We start from the raw sequence: 21722 nt of genomic DNA, 5'->3' as shown, positions 1-21722 counted from the left end.
CACAGTAATAAATGCTTTGTCATACACTTACAATACAGAGTATGTCTATTGAAACACAGCGCTTACACACGGTTAAATACACTGGGTGCTTCTGTTACACTGCAAACTATTTCCTGTTTTTAATTCCATGAGAATGAAGCATGATGAGTTAATGCAAAAAGAATGTAAGCAATACCACTAAGATGACCAGTTACATTATGTATACACTAACCAGACAGAATGTATATGTACTAATAATTTACATCACTGGAAAGCTATCTTCTAATTCTGATAACATAAATATCACTGAACTGGCTGGATGAAGGCTGTCATCTTAGTTTTGTTATATGATCCTCGAACAGCAGGCTTGCTGGTTATTCCAACATATACCAGTTACATTTGCATGTCGTTAGTACTCTACACCATTATTTATAGTTTACAATTTAATCATGATTGCTTCACTTTATTACTGAAAAAATCCTGCTAAAATATCAAGTATCAAGCCAGAGAAAGTGTCATGATATTAAAAAAAAAATAGCAGTATTCAACTTGTGTTTTTCCCTATTTTGACAAATACTTAGATTTTATACTCTCTCTATAAGCAAGAAGAGCTTGTTTTCTATTTATCCATTTTAATCTGTGTTCTGTGCTATGTTGTTTTGATGGCAATTCTGTCATAAGGCTAAATATTCGTAACCTTGAATTCAAAGCTGCTGTGCAAGTTAGCCGCCACTTGCTTCTCCATGAAGTGGTGATGAGTAACTGCCACTCGCTATATAGCACTAGAGGGCGTTCTGCCCACTAGTGCACAAATTCTTCTGTCCGCACACCAAAAGTGGCAATATATATATATACCTATATATGTAAAAACTCCTGACCATTCAGAAATAAGAGATTTGGTTATTGTAAAATGCATAGACAGAATAATTTCAAGAGGAAGGAAGAATCAGTTTGAAATGTTGCGCCTCCAAATTTTGACCCTTTCCATTTGTCAGCTCATTATTCACCAATTCAGCATTAGGCAACTATAAGCAGTAACACAGGTTAGCACCAACTACACACACATTAAAGCCAATTATAAATTTAACTTCAGAGTCTATACATCTAAAGGGCAAAATGCTTCATAAAATGATTCATAGTGCTTCACAAACACAGAGGCAGAAAAAAAAAAAGCTACAAAAACCTCTTTAAAACACAAGCCCATTCTCTCTTACTTCAGCCCCTCTTTCAGTTGGAGAGGACCCTGCCAAATTTCATTTGATTGTTTCTGAAGAACTGAGTAAAACAAAACCAGGAGACCTGGGTAAAGGAATTTGGTATTTATACTGTAATGAAATTATGTGGAGCTTCTTAAACACATGTAATACCTGAAAACAGCTGGTGGATTTAACATCAAGCACTTATGTGACAATTAGAGTTCAAATTCAAAAGGTATTGATTTGCTGGCATTACTCTGTCACAATTACACTCTATTCTTATACACTGTGAAATTTTGTGTGCCTTAAAAATACTAATGACGACATAATTGCTAAACTAAAGTCTGTCCTGTTTCAAAGGCATGGTCACTTAGGCCACAAATATGAATAAGACATGATTAAAAAAAAATGTGTAGCAGAGGGTAGAAAGCAGTTTGGTTTTACCTACCCATTGCTTTTAATATTACCAATCACAAGAAATGGCTGAGCAGGATTTTGGATAGGTTGTTTCTCCAGGAAATACTTCTTTCATTCCAGGACAGCTATCTGGATGAACAGCTATCCAACAGTTTCCAAAACTCTTCCACAAAGAATTCCTCATGGTTTTCTTCCGCCATCTCTGTTTTTCCAGTTACAGTAATAGGAACAATAGATATTTTTGTTCAATACACTGATGGAAACACTTCAGAATTTATTGGACAGATCAAACAGCAATGGCTGCCAGTCCTCCTGACAATAGGCTCAGACTGCTTGTTTCACTGAAAAATACTGGCACCTGACAGTACATACTTGAAAAAGAAAGGTGAACAGTTCAGGTAAAAAGAAAATCTGACAATATATCACTCAAGCATGCACTTCAAATATTGCAGATTGTTTAAAACTTAAGAATGCCCATGGATTACTCAAGGGGAAAAAAATTATAAGAATATTCTTATAGCCTCAATGGACAGAAAAAAACAAAACCTGGCAGAACAGATTAAGAATCCATATTTCAGAGGGATTTAAGTGTGTTGTCCCATTGCAACCTAAGCCAATCTCACTGCAGACTGTTCCATTCCTGCCCCCTCCCTTGTGCCAATTTTGGCACTTGCCATTTCTGAGCACAAATCTGGCAGAAAACTAAACTGACCAAAACAAAAACAGGAATGACAACCCAATGCACTACTTAAAACATTAGAATAAATGTGACTGTGCCTGATTTCTACCGATCTTCCATTTTAACACTGATGGCATCCAAGTTAGCAAACTCTACTATGGTAGTGACTTCGAGCTATAGTTATATTATCTGCTCATGCATTGCTTGTGAAATGAAGGAACATGAGTGTATGTTTTCCTTTCACTACTGTGGTCCACTGCCCAGTATATTAAACACCTTGCCATTCTGACACTTCTTGCCTCTTGATCAGATTCTTCAAAAGTTTATAGCATCAGATTTGAAGATTACTACTCTGGGCTCTTAACAATATTTGAAAGAGGTGAGCTTCTGGAAAATTACTGTATCCCTTTTTGGTGATGTGCTCAATATTTACCATACTGAAGGCTTAAAGATGGAGAGACAGGTGAAGTTCAAACTTTATGCTACCAGAATGACTGTCTTACACAAGTGGTTTAGACTCTCAGTGTTGAGACTCAAAGCCCAGATAAGACATACCCTGTTAAAGAGCAGAGTTATGTACTTGTTCTGATGATGTCCTAAACTGCAAAGAATGCCTGTTACTTACTTACTTGCCCTTTTTCCCACATGCCAGAAAACATATGAAATAAGGGCAAAATAATTGTAGTGTATTTATTTGGATTCAACCTCTAATCTAGCCCAATCTGTTCAGTATAATCTTTCTCTCTTCCCTTCTCCTATTGTTCCTTAGGTACTCTAAAATCAAGGTATTTACACTGAGACAGCACAGAACATGTGCTTGCTGAAACAGTGATTGTGGAAATAATGGGTAGAGAGTGGTAGCAAAAAAGACCCAGCATAACTGGGGTTACATAACTGAAATTCTTCGATGCTTTGGTTATTTTAAATAATTAGGTCACTAGCAATTAATGTAAAGCTATCCAGCAGCAACAGTCAGCATCAAGACTGAAGGAATAAAAAGAACTCAAGTCTGCACATTAATTGAAGTAGAGATACATTAGGGCAAGAAAAGAGTAGAAAAAAAAAAGAAAGGTTTTTTGCACTTGTTAGGCTGAGCTCACAGACAATTTGCAGAATATTTTCTGTGAAATTCAGGTTTAGTAAAGCTAGGCAATAAATTAAATTTAAGAATGTATGCGCTGTTTGTGTGGAAAATCTTGACATATTCTTGAGTCAGGTTAGATATTTATTATGTGATGCCTCTCACAAATATTCATGTCAACTCAACCCCAGAAGTCAAACAAATTTCCAGTGTTAAATAGTTAACTAAAACATCAGATCAGATCACAAAATTACTGCTTTAAATGAATCTGAGATCTGTGGAGAACTGTTACGGTATTTTCAAGGACATTACACAAATACTAGTAAGACTAATAAGGCTGTTCTCATAGCCGTTGAAACTTTTCAGAAACAAAGGTGCTAAGGTTTTGATTTCTTAAAAGTATGACCATTTAGAACTTCAAGAAGATACATTAGTTAAAAAAAATGCTCTTGGCAACTTTATAATTGGATTGACCCCACGCTCCATTATGACAACACACTCTTACAATTACAGTAATGTCTAAATGAGAAATAAATACTAAGGCTGTAATGAGTCATGTTGTTTTACACATGTTTTTAGCAGAGCACAATGCTAACAGCATCTGATGACTTGGCTCTTGTTTCCTTTCCAAGAAAAGCAACCCAAAACTCCTCACAGCAACCTGTTCCTGCTTTCCTGTATGGCTCAGGAAATCAGGCCTCTGTTTCCTCCCCACATGTTGCAACAGGAAGACCACTGCAGAGCTACTTCCTAAAGGAACTCTTCTTGCCCACCCTTTCCTTGACAGCCCTGAAAGAATTATGTGTATTATGTACGATGGGGGAAGGAGAGCCAGATTGCATGTCAGTGCAGGTCACAGTTACAATGCAGCAGGTCTCAAAAAGGTGTAAGGTCTGATAAGAAGCAAGTCTTCTCTACTTGCTGTGTCAAATCACCAATAGTTTATCTAAAGGTCTATGCCCTTGAAGTACATATATATCTTGTTTATAAGCATAACTGGAAATACCTTTCTGTCAAGAAAGGTTGTCTGGCCATGTGACTTTATGTGGTGTTTGCAGTTATTTTTCCAGTCCCAGAGATAATTAGCACAAGGGCAGTTTGCCAAGCTAAAGTGGAGAGAATATCCTTCACAGCCTTTCTGGGCATTTGTGTCCTTTTCCAATTTTTATGCTGCTGTCACTGGACTCTGGCATTTCTTACCCAATTCATTTGCTTTCCGTGGTAATCATATGCAATGAAGATATGCATGGCCAACATTTAAACAGGCTGCAGATCAATTAGTGGTCTTAAGTTTATCTGATTTTTATCAAAGAAGACAGAGCTTTGGGTCGATTGTCAGAGCCTGTGTCAAGTTGACCTTTTCAGAGACGTCTACATTGCCAGTCCCTTGGGCAACTTGTTGTCCCCTGTTAGTCTCTGAATGGCAGAAGTCTGTTCTGCTCAAGCACAAAGTATACACAGATGTCTATATTACATTCTTATAGGTTTGACAGCAACTGCGTGTTGTATCTATAAACTGTCCTTTAGCAGTGACACTTCCTCAATGATGATAAGCTAATTTATGCAACTAAATCTCCTTTGTGCAGAAATGAAAGCTAATTGAGTCATTACAAAGTAATTCAGGAAGGAATACCTTGTATAAATTGGCTTACTTTATAAATCCTTCTCAAGTGGTTTTCATGCATCCTAAGTGCTGCTAAGCAGTTTTGCTGCCATCAAATACCCAGGTGAAAAAGACAGCTTTACAGAGCTATAAAAACATTATTTTAAAACAGCAAAGGGAAGAGACAAGAAAACAAAGGTAAAAAGAAAGTGCATACACAAAATAAAGAAGGAAGATTTTAATTACCTGAAACAGTGGTAACCTTCTCCTCGCTCAGTTCTCCTGGCACTTCAGCCTTTGAAGGAACACGTTCTTCTGCAAAACACATAACTGCAAGTTAAACTCCGAAGGGACACCTCAGCTGACAGAAATTACAGCCCACATAAGTCTGAAAGTCACACTCTACATTTCCAGATCGTAAGCCCTGTTTACTATTTTGCATTTCTACAGAAGTTGGAATGTTGTTATTTCTGTGGTTTCCCCCACCCATTCAAACACTCCAAGAGCTTGCTTTCAAAATCTCAATTGTGAACATCTGTTTCCCTTTTCACTCTGCTCTGAATGCAGTAATATAGAGCTGCAGTTCTGCTGTTTTTCAGTCATTCCAAGACAATTAGAATGAGGGTCCTCTTCTGTGTACATTTCTTGACAGGATAAAGGAAAGGAAACCAAGGATTGAAAAAGCATCCCCAGCTCATGCAAGAATTCAGAGGTTCTTAAGAGAAGTATGCAGAGAAGGCAGAGGACATCTTACCTTCAACACTGTCAGAGACACACACTAGCCGGACACCTGCATGATGGGAACACAGCCACTACAGATGCCATGCATTCAGTGCTCCTGCTTACTGTGCCTGACCATGGTTTTAAGCAAGCCAGACTGTTTCAAAGAACTTAGTGCAAGTTTAGGAGACAAGAAAAGAGAAAGCTTGGCAGTGATCAGCTCTAAAGCATGTTTTCTGGCTAGCAAGCTTGGAACGCTCTGAAATCCCCACAAGCAATTTTGAAATATGTGCTCCATACTCCTTGTCCAGCACAGGCAGGGAACTCTCTCACGCCTACACCCTCACTTCAGTAAATCCACACTCCACTCAGTACAGCGACATAAGATCTGCTCCTCACATTTCACAGTCAACAATTCTGTTGATAAGGCAAAAAAGGGAATAAACTCTGAGGTTTTTTATCTGTATTCTTTCTTTCGGTTCATAAGGAAGTAGAAACAGATTTATCTTGGCCTTCACAGTATATCAAAACTGACAAAGCTGCTGTACTGAATGAGGAAATAGTATATTGATAAACCCACTTCTCAAAGAAGAACTGGACTTCTAATAAATTCAAACTATTTGGCTTTGCTACTCTTCACATCTTACACAGATATTCATGCTTCTTTTTAAGGCACACATTTCAGCAACTAATTTTGATATTTTAATGACAGAGAAGAGATTCAGCAGTCACAGCTTTTAAAATGTCCCTTATTGTGCAACTTTTATGTGACTGCCTATCTACTTTGACAAAGAGTGAATTTTATATCAACAGTTCAAAGGATTTTTAGCCTTGTAAAAATTTAATCTATCCACAAGCCTGTTCCCGCAAACGTTAAAGCAGATGTTTAAAGCACAAGAGTAGACCTGTTGAAATGAGTATGCATAATTGCTGCTAACCTATATATGCAGTCCTGTAAATATTACAATTACATCATGAGATTCACTCTACAAAGAGCTTTGAACTTCTGCCCTACTAAGCCAGCAAGAGTTTTTTGCTGCCTGACTCTTGACTAGCTAAAAATCTGATTGAGAGGAATATAAACTAATATTTGAGCCAAGGAAAAAAAAAAAAAACAAACACAATAGAACAGGGAAAATCTGAAGCTGCGGTACAACACAAAACACTCCAAACTATTTACTGCTTCAAATGTATTCCCCCACTTGGCATAACCCTTGTGGCACAGTTCCAAGTACACTCATCTGTTTTTTTTAAGCACTCACAATTGGAGCATAAATGGCAAAAATACACCCGTATGAGCTGCCCGGAGCACCAGGAGGCACTGTGGCTTCCCTATCACTATTACACTACTCACAGGTAGTATCATCCCATTGTCAGACACATGTTCTAGGATGGTCCCTCTTCCCAGAACATCGAACACAGAGAATATCATACGTTGATTAAATAAATGCTGATATTACATGTTACTGAATCTTAGACTTACATCAATTGATGTGTTGAATGTACTGTGGATTTTAACTGTGTCACTAGGTCATCACTCTAGCTTAAACTAAGGACTGGCTTTAGTAGAAGGTATTTCAACTGAAGTAAAACAGCAGAGGAGGTTTGAAGAGATGTTTTCATAAGGTACAGTTGACTACATGTAGATTGCATTGTGGTTTCATCGAAAAATTTAGAATATATACATTCCTCCTCCTGAAAAACGTATTTCCTGGAAACAAGAGTTTACCAGATCCATATCTGAAGATGTGAAAATGTCTGAACCAAGGTTCTTTGAATACTGAAAAGGTCTCAAATTCAAACAAAGGCTGTCCATATTAGCATACTGGTTTGTATCCCAGTCATCCCTACTTATAACACTTTGCTTTACACGACAGAGTTGTCACAAAGCGGACAAACTTTCAGGTGCAATGAGACTGGAAGAGGCACTCCAGAAGCACATTGAACACGGTCCAGCTGCTAATGGACATTTGGTCCACGGAACCAGACTAAAGTGACTCCATGGGAAAACTTTTCTGAAACATGCACAGTGCGAACATCAGGACCTTGGCACAAACTTGTCCTTCATGAATCTGTTGCAAATGGTCCACACTACTTTCTAATGCAATCACGTTCACACTGGAGCCGATGTAATAGGCTTGGCTTAGGATGGTAAAAAAGAACCTATGGTTCTTACTAGTGTTTTCTGGTATTATGTCCTGAAGCAATAACTATGTGCAGGAGATGTCCTTTAAACACAGCAACCTCAATTACCCCAGGAATTACGGCTATAGCCAGATGTGACATACTAAAGTTTGTGTTGCAACATAGAATAGAGTCAAAAGATGAAAAATTAAAATAAAAAAAATATGGTAGAAGTCCTCCTGTGTTATTAAGATACTGTGTAAGAGGAGTCATGCAGACCTTTAAAATAATCTGGTACAATATTTCCTCTGTATCTCTTCTTCACACCATCGCTACCACTGCAGTGAGAAAATATTTTTCTCCACCTTCTCACTATGTCAAAATCAGACTAATCAACACTAATCAAACCAGTGAACTCTTCCAGAGCTGTAGATCCAAATAACCCCTGAGATACAGGTTATGTTTCATACTCTGCTGGTAATCAGAGACCCTTATGGCAAACAACCTACAAAATTCTTGTGGTGGCAATGCAACAAGGAATTAACTATATTTGTTAAGTGTTTTCTCAGTTAGACCATGAAAGCTGTTGAAAATAATTTACTTATTTAATTTGCAGTCTGAAGAAAAAACAGAAAAATAATCATCCAATCATAGATGATTCTACCATCCACACAATTTAAAAAGTGAACAATGAATTCTACACTAGCTGAGGTTTTTACATGAACCCATTGGTTTTTTTCTTCCAATTTCTTTTTCTTTCAGTGGAAGGGGAAAAAAAAAGATCAGACTACTTGAGTGTAAAGTGGATAAGAGTTTGGTTTGAACAGTGCATTCCTTCAATGGAATGTGGTACCTCCATGATAAATATGCATAAACTTAGCAGTTTCCTCTACTAACACATTACTTAACCATCTTTTTATATTAGACTCTAATTTAATGCTGTTTTTAATTGGTATCTACTGTCTTCTAATCTCTACACAGACATTGTCATTGCACAATATTAGTTTATACCCTGGATAATCTCAGTTTGTGGGTTATTATATTCCATTCAACACTTTAATAACAGTAAACAAAAACAGCTCAGCTATGCCGCAAAATCTACCAAACCACACAGATGGTTATAGGGTTTTCATTGTGTGGTTTCCATAGCAATCATATTGCAAATCTGGAAGCTTCTTGCAAATAAGCAGCTTGTATTTACATGCCTCTCGGCTGCAGTATGGAACTCTACAACATGTGAAGTTGTTATTCCAATCACATATTGTTAGAAAAATCATTGGAAGATGTTTTGATCAGTTAAAATAAAAACTACTGCAGTGAATTAATTTTTCATCTATTTCATAATGATATAAGCAATCACACATTGATATAAGTAATGCACATTAATATATCTTCATTTGAAATCTCACTGTGGTGTCAGAAGGTTACAAGCATATAAACAGGTCTTGTAAAACAGACCCCCACAAAAATACTTGCATTATTAAATAATCAATTTAAAAAAAAAAACACCACAGCGTCTTTATTATTGTACTCTGCAGGGATGACAGACGCATGCAAACACAAAGGTGTGCACATGAAGAACTCTGCTAACACTGAACGTCATGGGTCTATACTGCTTTGTGTAAGAAAAAGTAAAAGACACAATGGTAACACAAGAGTATTACTCCTCCACACTTCTTTTTTGCTACCAAATAATGACTCTGCACAAATGTAAACAAGAATTTTCAAACATGAATAAATGTTTACCATGAGAAAGAGTCAAGACCTTCTGCCTTCCAGATTTATAATTTTATAAATTGACCTACCCCCGTAACAGATGGGTTACTACTCTAATAACGAACATATATCATTCCAGCTACGTAATTTCCTAAAAAATTAGTGAGAACTGGCTTTTTTTTTTTTTTACAAAATTATTTGTTTAGAGAAACATTTAAGCAATTCCAAAGAAGGAACAATAAACACACAAAATTTAAGAACACAAAATCATTTTTATAACTTGGCCAAACTGACACCTTCTGCCAGCATTAGCAGTGAGGGCTAGAGACCATCTGGGCCAAAGGAATAAGAATTAACATCCTGTTTTACGCAGGGCCAGCAAGCTGCCTCTCCTGAGGACAGTGCTCCCCAGTCTTGGCGAGGAGTCCTCTGCAGTATTCTCACTAGATACACACGTGTACATCCCTATACACTTCACCCAAACTCTTACTGTGTTTTAGCCTAAGCAGCTTGATAACCCTGAAATCCTCCATGTATTGCTTGATCCTAGGCTTATTTGCCTTGGTGTGTGTATGTATAATGGCAGGGACTTTCCTTTCTGGTCTCTTAGACTCCAGATCCACCCATTCTGTAGGGAGAGATCTCCAAATCCAAGTGACAAAACTCTAGTTTTGATAATCCTCCAATACTTGCACAGATCTGCTCCTTTCCCCCAGTTCCTCCTGGGCATGACACATTACTGGAAGATTTACACACAATGATTTCACATTTCACCCTGCATTCTCAATAGCACTCTGGTGCACTCTGTAAACAAATGAAACAGCTTGGAAAAGGCTGCTGAAGGTGCTATTCTTTACCCATGGTGTGAGATCTGGGGTGCAGCAGAGAGGGTGAGACAGCCCACCTGTTATTCAAGCTCCATCTGACTGTATCGGAGTGCATGGTTTGGGGATGAAAATGCCTCCAGGACGGTGACAGAAATGGGAAACAAGCTGGTTGCTATTTAGAGAAGAGATTAGAAGCCTAAGAATTTCTTACCGTCACAGAAGAGGGACAGAGTTAGGGTCAGCTAGTTAACATCCAATAGCTCAAACAGAGACATCATGCATGACAAGCTTGAGTGAAAAAATTATTTCCACCACATAGGCAGAACAGACAGACACCAGCTAAACACTGGAATTGCCAAGGAGATGACATCAAAATATAAGCAGAAGCAGAAGTTGCATCTGAATAAATGGTCACTACCTTGCTCAGAAATACGATGGGAAACAGATGATACAGAATTGTATTCAAACAGAACACAGAAAGAGATCTCCAGGCTATGAACACTATAAAAATACATTTTAATGAAAAATATGATGCACACTGAGAAGCTTTAGTTTTAGTTGAGGACCATCCATGCCAATTCCTAGCCCCAAGTCCTTCCAACACATGTGATTCAAGTCTGATTCCAAGATGGAGGCAAAAGGTTTCATTCAAATACACTGCCAGCTAAATAGGATGGGACCTCCAACTAATGCTTTTTGTGCAAGTTTTCATCAGCTCTTTGAAAACCACCATTATTTAAATTCTAGAGTAAGGTTGAGTATACGTACCACGCTGTCCAACTAGCAGACAGTAACAGAAGTCTGTTATTACAATTGATAATGTACTGACCTCCCAATTGCCTTGAATAAATAGCATTGGCTGTACAAAGTGAAAAAGCTAAAATCACAAAATACTTGGGGATAGAAGGGGCCAGTGGAAATTGCTTAGTCTCACACCCTGCTCTAACTCTGAAAATCAGATAAGTTTCTAGGAAACTGCATTTGGCCTCTTTTGGTACTCCATACTAAGCTATTCAGCAGCAGTTTTTACGGGTCTGTGCATTTTAACAGTTCACGTATGAGACAGCTGAAGCTAATGACTTATACAACAGGATTAGTTCAAATGACTCAGTTTTGTCCAGATCTTGCCAAGTCTCCAGATGTGAGGTTTCCTGAATTCCTTGAGAAATCCTGCACTTTTTTTCCCTCATCAGTTGCACTCCTTGTATCTTGAAAAGGTGCTACTGTGCACCACTGTTACTCCTAATTGTGTAAGCAGTCTGAACAACCAAACCAGCCATCTTAGCTAAAAGTGAAGCACTGCCTCCTATTGAGAAGACCTTGGAAAAATTACCTTATCATCCTCACAGACAAGATCAGTAGATTCTGTTATAAATTAACTCAGGATCAATGCTGCAGAAAAGGAGGTGAGAAGGAGAGGAAGTGATATTGGAGTCCTGGAATGTCACTTAGCCATCTTCTGGAGAAAAAAAAAACCTCTCTTGAAACAACCTTCCTGTGACACCAACCAGTGAATCTAAGCATATGTTATGGTTTGGCTTAATCAAAACCAAAAAGCAGATATAACATTCCGTTCCTAACAAAAAAAAGCATTTTGGAGTCATAGCATTTGCTAAACTAAAGAGTGAAGTAAACCAAAAAAATCCCAGTCCCACTAGGGACAAATAAAAAACACACTTTAAGGCTTCAGTTCTCTAGTCTTGTGCAGAAGAATGTTGCTTGTATAATATAACTACTGCTATGAAGAATAATAATAGAGGGAAGTAGTAGAGAGAAATGAGTAATTTGGACAAGTGTTTGAGGAAAAAATCTTTTCTAAATATATCTGTGAAAAAGACGCTGCAGTTCTCCTATATTATCACACACATAGCCATCCACATGAATTATACTACAGCAATAGATTAAAAAAGCCCATGTTTTTAAAACCAGGAAGACACTATATGACTACTCACTAGTTTACTGGAGAAAAAAACAAGGAACAAAAGCTTTTTCTAGCAGAAAATAATTTTTAGAATGTTTTAGGGCAGTATGAAGACTAAGTGATCAAAGAACACATCTCTGTCCTTGGAGGAAAAACAGTTACTCTCACACAAGAGAAAATGGAGCTTTGTTGGCAAGGTCATCCGCAGTTGCTGCAAAGCAACTGCTGCAAAGTAGATCTTCTCACTCTACTGTGCATAATTTTACAAAGTTTTCAAGAAACGTGGGAGTGTGCTTTGCTTTACTTACCTTCCCTACTTGTTGAGACCTGAATATATGTTAGCACCTTCCCTCTTTCTTTTTCTTTCCTTTCCCCAGTACCAAGTGTCCCAGTATCCTTGCTTCCCTGCCCTTGCCCCATTCTGTAGTCATAACCAATTCATATAAAGCCTATATCCTCTTCAGATCCCACAAATTTTTTCTTTTACCAAACAGACATTGTTAGCGTGAAATTTGCTGTTTCCAGGGCTTCACAAGGCCCTTTCAGGCTTTAAGAGCAAAGTATCACAATGGGAAGAAAAACATACTCAGTCACCTGAACAACAGAACAGAATATATTCATCAGGACAACTGAACAATCCACAGAGGTACAGGCAATTCCTGGTTTTAGTTACGAATACATTAAGATTTCATTAACTCAGCTTCCTTCTTGGAGTGCCTGCTTGGAGCTCTCCTTGCAAATAAGCAACCTTCAGTCATGTTTTGAGTGACAGCTGAATCAACTTAGTTGTTCACTTCCTAGCACTAGTCTTCCAAACAACAAATAATTTAAAATCTCCAATTAAAAAAAAAAAGCAACAACTTTACATTCTCTACATTCTCTTTTTTTCTTAAACAAACACAGACACAGAAGAATTAACAGTTTGTCAATTTAAGGTTAAAGGAGGGAAAAAAATTAGCTATCCTGACAGGATTAGGAGGAACAGAAGTATGCAAAATCTTAGCTACACCAGTAGAAAGCTTGGGAGGAGAAGAGGTAGAAAAAGGCAGGAAAAGCAGGAGTACATACCAGGAAAGACCATTTAGAATGTCTAATTTTGGAATACTAACATTTCTTTGACAAAATGATCTAATTATTATTAATAAAATTCAACACAAATATGCCAAAGTGCAATGTGCACTGCATAGAATTAAAGGATGGGTTTTGCACTGACCTTTTTATTTCTTCATGAAGAAAGACCTGATAATAGTAATTCTTCTCAAGAGAAAAGATAAAGGTCATCCCAAGCAAGTTCAATCGTGGATATGCACACAATTATTATAATGAAGAATAAAAGAAATTAGAGACCCACATCCAGAAATTCATTCATTCTTTTCCCATTTTTATATTCACAGACACTTTGTATTTACAATTAAAGTAACTGTTTCAGGATTTTATTTTCAGAAATCAAGTGTCTTAGAATTGTCCAATCCTATATGCTGAATGAACTGGTCAGAATATATTAAACTCAGAAAACAAAAAGTTATTTGATGGGCCACCAAACAAGGTGAAAATTTCATAAGTGACTTCAGAATCCAGCTCCTTACAAATTCCTTAAGTTTGATTAGGCACTTTTTTAAATGTTACCTATATTTTTTTGATCAAGAGACTAGATAACAACTTTCACCCCTGAACAGAAGCATCTCTGAAGGTAAAGTTTCATGTTCATTTCCAACAAAAGCACAGTTTTGGCTCCACTTCTAAAAATGTTCCTAAAGCCTCAAATTTGGCATAAAAAAATTGAGGCAACAGGTATCTTACCTAAATCCATACTTAAACTTTTAAAGAAGGGATAAAGTATTTGAAGATACTGCTCTTAACAGGCCTCAACAATGTAAAGGAAAGCTTCTGGGGTTTAATGTTTCTACATGCTCATCTAATTATTTAGCTGATTAACATAAAAGTGCTCCCTCCTCTGTCCCCCTCACCCTCCCAAAAAAGTAGTTGCAACTATTGGACAGAATGCAAATTAGTAGCTCAAAGACATAAAACAAACAACGATTTTGAAGCTGATTCCATAGCTGCATTGTAGGTTCACAGGAATTTGCACTAGATATTGCTTGCCTAAATACGTGTGGCATGCACATAAGTAGATTCTTATACATAAACATAATAAAGATTTATGTGAATTCACTGTAACTAAAATAAATTTGTTTGTTCTCTCAACCCATAATAGCTCTTAGTTACGTAAATAGTTTTAAGTGTTCAACATGACATTTTATAAACCTTATTATTAAAATGTTTTGCTAAAATAAATGTGGTGGCTATTAAAATCTACATAGAAAATATAAATAGTTCTCTATGTAAATAGATCTAGCAATCAAATATTCCATTAACTAATCTATACTGTATAACTGTACTACAGTGTTATTTGACAGCCATGTTCAGAGGTTTTACTTCTCAGGCTTAAATTTATGATACACAGAAAAAAGAAGTCTGTAAATGTCAAGTAAAGTTTCCCATAGTCGTTGATCAGCAGCAAGATTTAAATTTAAAAGCCATTTCTGAAAACTACATATCCCTAATTGTGACAAATGTGACTTGACATAATATTTACATATATAGTATTCATAAAGAAAGCACCTTGTTTAGACCACATAATATCCTTTAATAATCTGCAGGGTTAAAGTATTCAAATTTATAGTCTGATTCCAGAAATGAACTTGCTCAAAAAAGGGACAGAAGACAAGGCATTTCAGCATAGCTCACTTTAGTGAAAGGAAACACAACACAGTTGTTGGCATGTTTCCACAAGAAAAGTCTGGCTCCCAGATGCTTCTCTTATAATTCCTTTAAAAATGTTCTACCAAGGCATTTTTACATTCTCTGTGTTGATCATTAACTGCACATTGGCAAAAAAAAAAATCAGCAGCTTTCACCCTTTGGGTATTTTCATAAAAAGTAACAAACCCACACCACTGACTCTTTTCACTGTTTATGGCCCATGCCATCAAAATTAAATTATGTCAACTATGATAAATCCTTTCTCCAGCTTAAATGATGAAATAAAGTAATGGTAAAAATATTCTTGTTATGATTCACTATTAAACAAAAATCAGGTTAAATCAGAAATAAGCAGAAAATTATAGCCACAACGCAGACTGTTTACACATACCATATTTGGGGTAACACTCCCACATTCATTTCTACAAATACTGTCCCATTCCCCCATTCTCATATGTTAGGTCCAGAGTGGGACCAGCCACTTTGGATGTCTGATCTTACTATCCTTACACACCACATACCGCGACGCACCTCAGAGAGATGAGGGAGGACAGCAGGGATCAGGACATAGTTCCTAAGGAGGAGACGACAACTGCTCCCCAGGCAGCTCACCATGTCACCGTGGGACTGGCATGCAGAAAAACCCAGGGCCCCCAGAGTACCAGATTACTTGAATTCCCTCGCAGCTGGTTCTTTGGTTTATCCAGCTCTCATGCCAGAGACACAACACGGTCCCAGGTGCACTGTAAGAGCCACCATTTGTAGGCCTGAGCTAGGCAGTTTAACCAGACACTGGGTCTTATGACTCCTGTGGAAATTATGACAAAATCGTATCCATCTTGAACTTTCGTTTATTGAACTGTTCAATGGAGATGTCTCACTTCTTAAGGAAATGAATTTGAGACAGGTATGGAAGCAAGTATAGATTCAGTTACCATATTTTGGGACAAAGGAAGGATGACTCTCAGGCTAGGATCCACCAGCTTTGTTTTGAAAATGAGATTCCTTCCTTTAATTCCCAGTTTTACTCACTGTTGCCTTCAAGATTCAAGGACAGAATAATTGTTACAGCCTGCTAAGACAAAACCCTTCCACAAACCAAAGATGGAAGTACTGGAACCCCTTCCTTAAGGATATTGAAAGCTTCCAAGATCTTAAACTAGTTTTCGTTAGAACACAAACTCATGAGTTTTTAGGTGGAGGAAATCAAGATCTGCTAGGAAAAAGCAGACTTCAAAAAAAACGACTGAAACAAAATACCCCTTGTGCCAACTGTGTCCTTTCTGGATGAGAACATTTTCCTCCTACCTTGCTGTCTAATCCAAATCTCACTGACTTGCCAAAACCTTTCCTCAGTCTCTTCTGGCTTCTTAAGAAAACATTCTTCCCTTCACTGATGAAGCTTTTCTGTGTACCTGCACCCTTCACTTCCCTGGAGCATCCCTCTCTCTACCCTAGGGCACAGCAGACTGCTGCACCTTGCTCTCTCTGCCTGGTCCACTGTGTGGTCTGGGAGCTGTACTGAAACAGTTGGGGTCCCCAGAGCAAGGGATGTTGAAAATACCTTAGACACTCGATTAACATAGATATACAAAACAAAGGGAAGATTTTACAATTTGAAGAGTGGTAATGGCTGTAAGATAAGGAGGCTCCAGGATGGTCTCACTTCAGATGGCTGGGCCATAGGATGGGCGATGCATGAGATAAGGGAATTGCAACAGCTACCTTGAAGGACGTGGCCTACGTGATCCTCGGACTGAGTTTGCGCAGAAGCAGGGGTCAATCAGACTACCGGCCTTCATCTGAAGACCCCCGACGACCACCAGGGAAAACAACTGCACATGCGAACAGACATTTGCATATCTCATGGCTATGTAAATGACTTCTCGGAAATCCTATGACTATGTATAGCGTTATGGTATATATTCTCTGAAAATTTGCCAAACCGGCGGAGCACTCATGGTGGATGATCCCCAGTGCTGCCCAGCGCTGCAATAAAGAATGCCTGCTTAATAACACACTCTGGTGTTATTGAGTTTTCTTTCTGACTCCTTACCCAGCGGCACCTAGCTTCCCACTTCAGTGAGGAAAGTTAGAAAGCAAGGGGGTTCGGAGATCTCCGATTTTTGTATCAGTACCCTGCTGACCATTTTCCTTTCCTAGAAGCAACCAACTTGCTGCTTCTTTCAAAGACTCCTACGCAGCCCAGGGAGCAGCAGCCAAGACAAAAAAACAGGCAGCCTTTTCCAGTGTTGCCTTCCTTGTATATGAGTAAACTAAACATGACACCCATTGCAAACACAGTACACTAACACACACACAAATCAGGTATACATGCATACGGCCAGCAAAATTCATCAAGCTCTGGTTAATTAGAAGTATTTTGTTTGGCTAATTTCTCCATTTTGAGGAGAGTGAGAAGGAAAGTGAGTAGAAGACAAAAAGCACACTGAGAGAAAAAGACATACACAGAAGGATTTATGCTGATGCCTTTCCTAAGGCTGAAAAATTCAAATAAGAGATTTGTATCTACAGTAACAGAGTGATTAATTCAGCCTTTAAAGCCCACCTTGTTGGGTCTTATTTGAGAATCCAGTTGTATAAATTATGGTTCTTTAATAGCTACCTCGTGGAAACCAGAGAAGTTGAGAAGCGATAGCCTGAGGCACCATATAACCTCTGGTTGCTCTTGTTTCTCAAAAAACCCTACCTAATGGTTTTAATAGCCTGATATGCAGTCATTCGTCACAAATTCAAAAAGTAAAGGTTCCTTGATCTATCTGTATAGTATTCATCACAGTTATATCCAAGCAGTAGAGCAAGCCCAACATTTCTATTTTCATAAATATACATAATACAATTGACATTTTGTTTTGAACTTGCTAAACTACAGCAATTCCTCAAATTTATGGTTAATAAACTATCTCACATACCAAGACATTTCTTCTGAATGCTTTGCATTAGAATTATTGGACTGCTTATTGATTAGATAAAAACAATGCTACCAAAGAAAACTACTTTGCTTTCAAAAGAACAAACTTTGGGTCCATAGCCCATTGAAGACATGCACGCATAAAGAAAGCTTTGTTCACATTTAACATGAAGCCAGCTGTCAGAAACAGAGTCAACATCGAAAGAGCTATGATACAAACAGAATTACTTTGTGTGATTTTTGTCTCACCAGGATGACAAGCTTTTCTGAGACAGGATTCTATCTCTTAATAACAAACAACTTCTGTCACATACTGTTCACATCATATTGGTTCACATCAATAGTGTCAAATGTTGTTTAGAGCTGGTACACAAAAAATAGTATAAAAATGATTGATCAGTACTTGCAATAAAATATCTTATTTCAATAAATAAACTCCTTTCAATGAGTTGTGTGCTAATTAGTTTTTCAAAGAGTTATTTAAACATAAAACTGCATGATTAAAAATACTTCCTTTTTTAGATATTAAGTTATGCCTTCTAATTTTAAGTAAACAAACTTCAAAATGCCAATAGACAATGCAGATTTAACAATCTTTTCCTGGTTTATTTGGGGGGGAATATTTTTTTGTGTGACTGGGCTTTAGGGCATTTTTCTTTTTTTTTTTTGAACTCTTAAATACAGAAATAAAATTCAGCGTTTGATAACCCAAGACTTTGATAAACACAGCTTTACAACATGAACTCAATTTATTATAACAGTTGACCACAACTTCAGGAAGGTCGCTTCTATTTTCCCCACTTGTAAACTCTGAAACCTATGAAGTTAAATGTCTGAAAACTATGAAGTCTTGCATGCTGTTCAGAGAGAAAAATAAATGCTTCAACTTAATAGCACACATTTTCCATTTACTGTAGATATCGTAATTAACCTGTTTTGAATTTCATAGATGATCAAATTTTCTGCAGAAGCATATTACTAAATATGGAATACTCTTCTAAGAGTATTTCTCAGTAGACAACCCCACCCCAAGTCCAACCAGTGAATATACCCCTTACATGAGAATCAGACTAAATATGAATACTCAGTTATTATTCCATTTTTATTGGCCTCCTCACTTGCACGTTTGTGAAAGTGTGTGTGATGGTGGGGCAGTGGCTGAACTGCATCACAGACAGTAGGCTTCCTGACAGCTATGGGCCACCTGTTGTTCACAGACCACCACTTTATATTCACTTTACAAGAAACACAGAAGAGCCTGTGAACCTTATTTTTCTTCACAAAGACTTGCCACTTGCCACTCAATGGACATCTCATTGTTTTCAGCTACACCAGATTGTCTTACCTCCTCTTCCATCACTGACACCTAACATGAACAGAAAGAAAAGGTCCCCTCTTTAGATGTAGAATTACATTAATCAAAGACAAAGGCCAAGCTCTTGTGGCAAACAAAAGCTGAGGTCCAGGTATCAAGTTCCTAACCACCTTCTGGACGCAATGTCTTTAAATACAAAATGTTGTCTGGATTCATAACTCATGTCTCACGAGCATTTAGTACTAACTGAAGGACACTCCACGGTGTATATAAATCCCCTAAAAGTACTGCCTCAAAACCCAGAGTGACAGAGAATTCGGACACAGCTCCATTTCATCATAGCAGTTGGGATTCAGCAATATACAGTTAAAAGAGGTGGTTTTTCAAAGATTTCCATGTCTGGCATATAATCAAAGACACTTAGTAGACCCCAGATCCCAGTGATCAAGACAACAAAACCACACATCTTGGACAGAAAAATATCTTTACTATTCCTTGACAACAAAAGGTAGTTTACATCTGCTTTTCACTGCTCTTCTATTACTTTAATTACTTTTGATTTACAGCAAACTGAGCAAGCCTTGTAGAACCCTCTTCTCCTTACTCTGGTACTCCACCTATCAGCAAGATATTATGGGCAAAAATACTCCATATATAAAAATAACACAATGGCTACACAAGTGAAAAATATTAATTTCTTAACAACACTGAGATCCAATCTTTGAAAAAAATTGTTTCGAAGAATGACCTATCCTCACTACTTTAAAAGGGAAAAAAATCCCTTGCTGTGTTCTTGAATCCGAAAGATGTTTCAATGGAAATTATTCAAAACACTTCCAGTAATTACTTTGGAAATTCATCTTTAGGACTCCTTAAAATGTTGATCTTATATCCAGTCTTTGCTTTTCAGCTTCAAATATTCCACATCCTATTTAAACTTTATACTTTGAAATCACTTCATTTACTAATTAAAAGCACTTAGAATTCTTTCTGTGGAAAAAATAAAAATTTGACAGCACATCAGCGTTATATACAACTTCTGTGGACAAGTAGTAAATAATTCCCTAACTACTTTAGGGAAACAACAAACGCTGGAAGGAATTTGGACAATATACCAGGATATGTAATATACTGACTTAACAGCAGTGAATACAAGTTAACATCTCAGATTTCATCATCGCATGTGTTTCTGCTGACTTAAACCTACGGCTGTGGTTCACAATGACTAATTAACATTTTCTTCATTTTAGCTTACTGGTTTTAGGAACTGATTATACAGTTGTAATCCATAACTGGGACTGCCTGACACCAAACTGTATGTGAGGCCTACGGACCCTGACTATGATATACTGAAAACTCTAAGATAAGCAAAGATCTTCTGAAAAGGCTTTTTCAGTAACACAGCGCTGTGAAATCTTCACTTTTAGTGCCAAAAAGTCAATACATCTGACACTACGTTTTGAGAACACAAATATTTGCTATGTTCATGAGTGACAGATCAAACTTACACTCAAACCCCACTACATAATTATTTCTTCCTTCTTCCCAAGAAGAGGTAAATCAGAGATCATGTTCTTATTTTTTTTCCCCTCCATGGTCATGAAAGGGGTACAACATCATAAAAACAATTTGCTTCTTCAAAGCTCAAGCAATCCAGCAACAAGAGAGGATGAGGATGGTATTAAGTTATGCTGCTTAACTGCAGAGGTTAACTGTTAGAAAAAATTAAGATGACAAAGCTGCTTAAAGAGACAACCATGAGACAGAGACAGGATGGATGATCATTCCCCCTACCTTCATGCACAATGTCAGAAATAAGTTCTGAAACAACATCAATATAATTTCAAAACTATTTAAAAGACTTTAAAATAAGTAATCAAATTAAAAAGTGTTTCTTTGCATAGCACACTTCCCGTTGTATAAAACTTAAGACATTTCTTACCTTTCCCTGAGCTTTGCCCTAGTTACAGTCTCCCTAGCTAAGCTTCCAACTACACTGCAAAACAGAACTATTGGCCAAACACCTGGTCTTGACCATGATCCTGGGCCCAATCAGAGATTGGATCAATCCCAAAATTTAATTTACAGCCAACTAAGAACTGATGCAAGTTGTATTGGCTGGGTTAGTTCTCCAAAGCAGTTCCCCTGCCTAGAAATCACCACATCTCTGAATTTCACCATCCTTACCTCTCTCTCACCCAAAAGTTCTCTGCACCATCAAACCTTATCTTTAGAATCATTGTAATGGAAACTATACTGTACACCATGGAAACTGCTGCTACAATGCAAGTCTGTGAGCAGAAAGAGAACAGAAGAAAAAAAGACAACACCAGATTGAAAATTAAGATAAGTATGTTAGCTTAGATTAACACCTCTTTTCTCCTGTTGTGCAAGAGTGTTGTAGGCAGTACACAAACTGAGTTGAGGTTGTAGACAGGATCCATGTGGC

At 37.5% G+C, this 21722-nt stretch overlaps 1 protein-coding gene across 1 annotated transcript in view; it reads right to left on the bottom strand.

Moving 5' to 3' along the window:
* The window catches only part of SKAP2 (src kinase associated phosphoprotein 2), a 124192-nt gene that overhangs the window by 11004 nt on the left and 91466 nt on the right, over nt 1-21722 (bottom strand). The window contains exon 10 of the mRNA XM_068405362.1: nt 5202-5270. Coding sequence (XP_068261463.1) covers nt 5202-5270 — 69 coding nt within the window. The remainder of the gene's footprint in view (nt 1-5201; nt 5271-21722) is intronic.

This window comes from Nyctibius grandis, chromosome 7 (genome assembly GCF_013368605.1).
Source record: "Nyctibius grandis isolate bNycGra1 chromosome 7, bNycGra1.pri, whole genome shotgun sequence".
In the NCBI taxonomy this organism is placed as follows: Eukaryota; Metazoa; Chordata; class Aves; order Nyctibiiformes; family Nyctibiidae; genus Nyctibius; species Nyctibius grandis.
The sequence above is the reverse complement of the archived record's forward strand: the minus strand, read 5'-3'. Positions and strand labels throughout refer to the sequence as shown.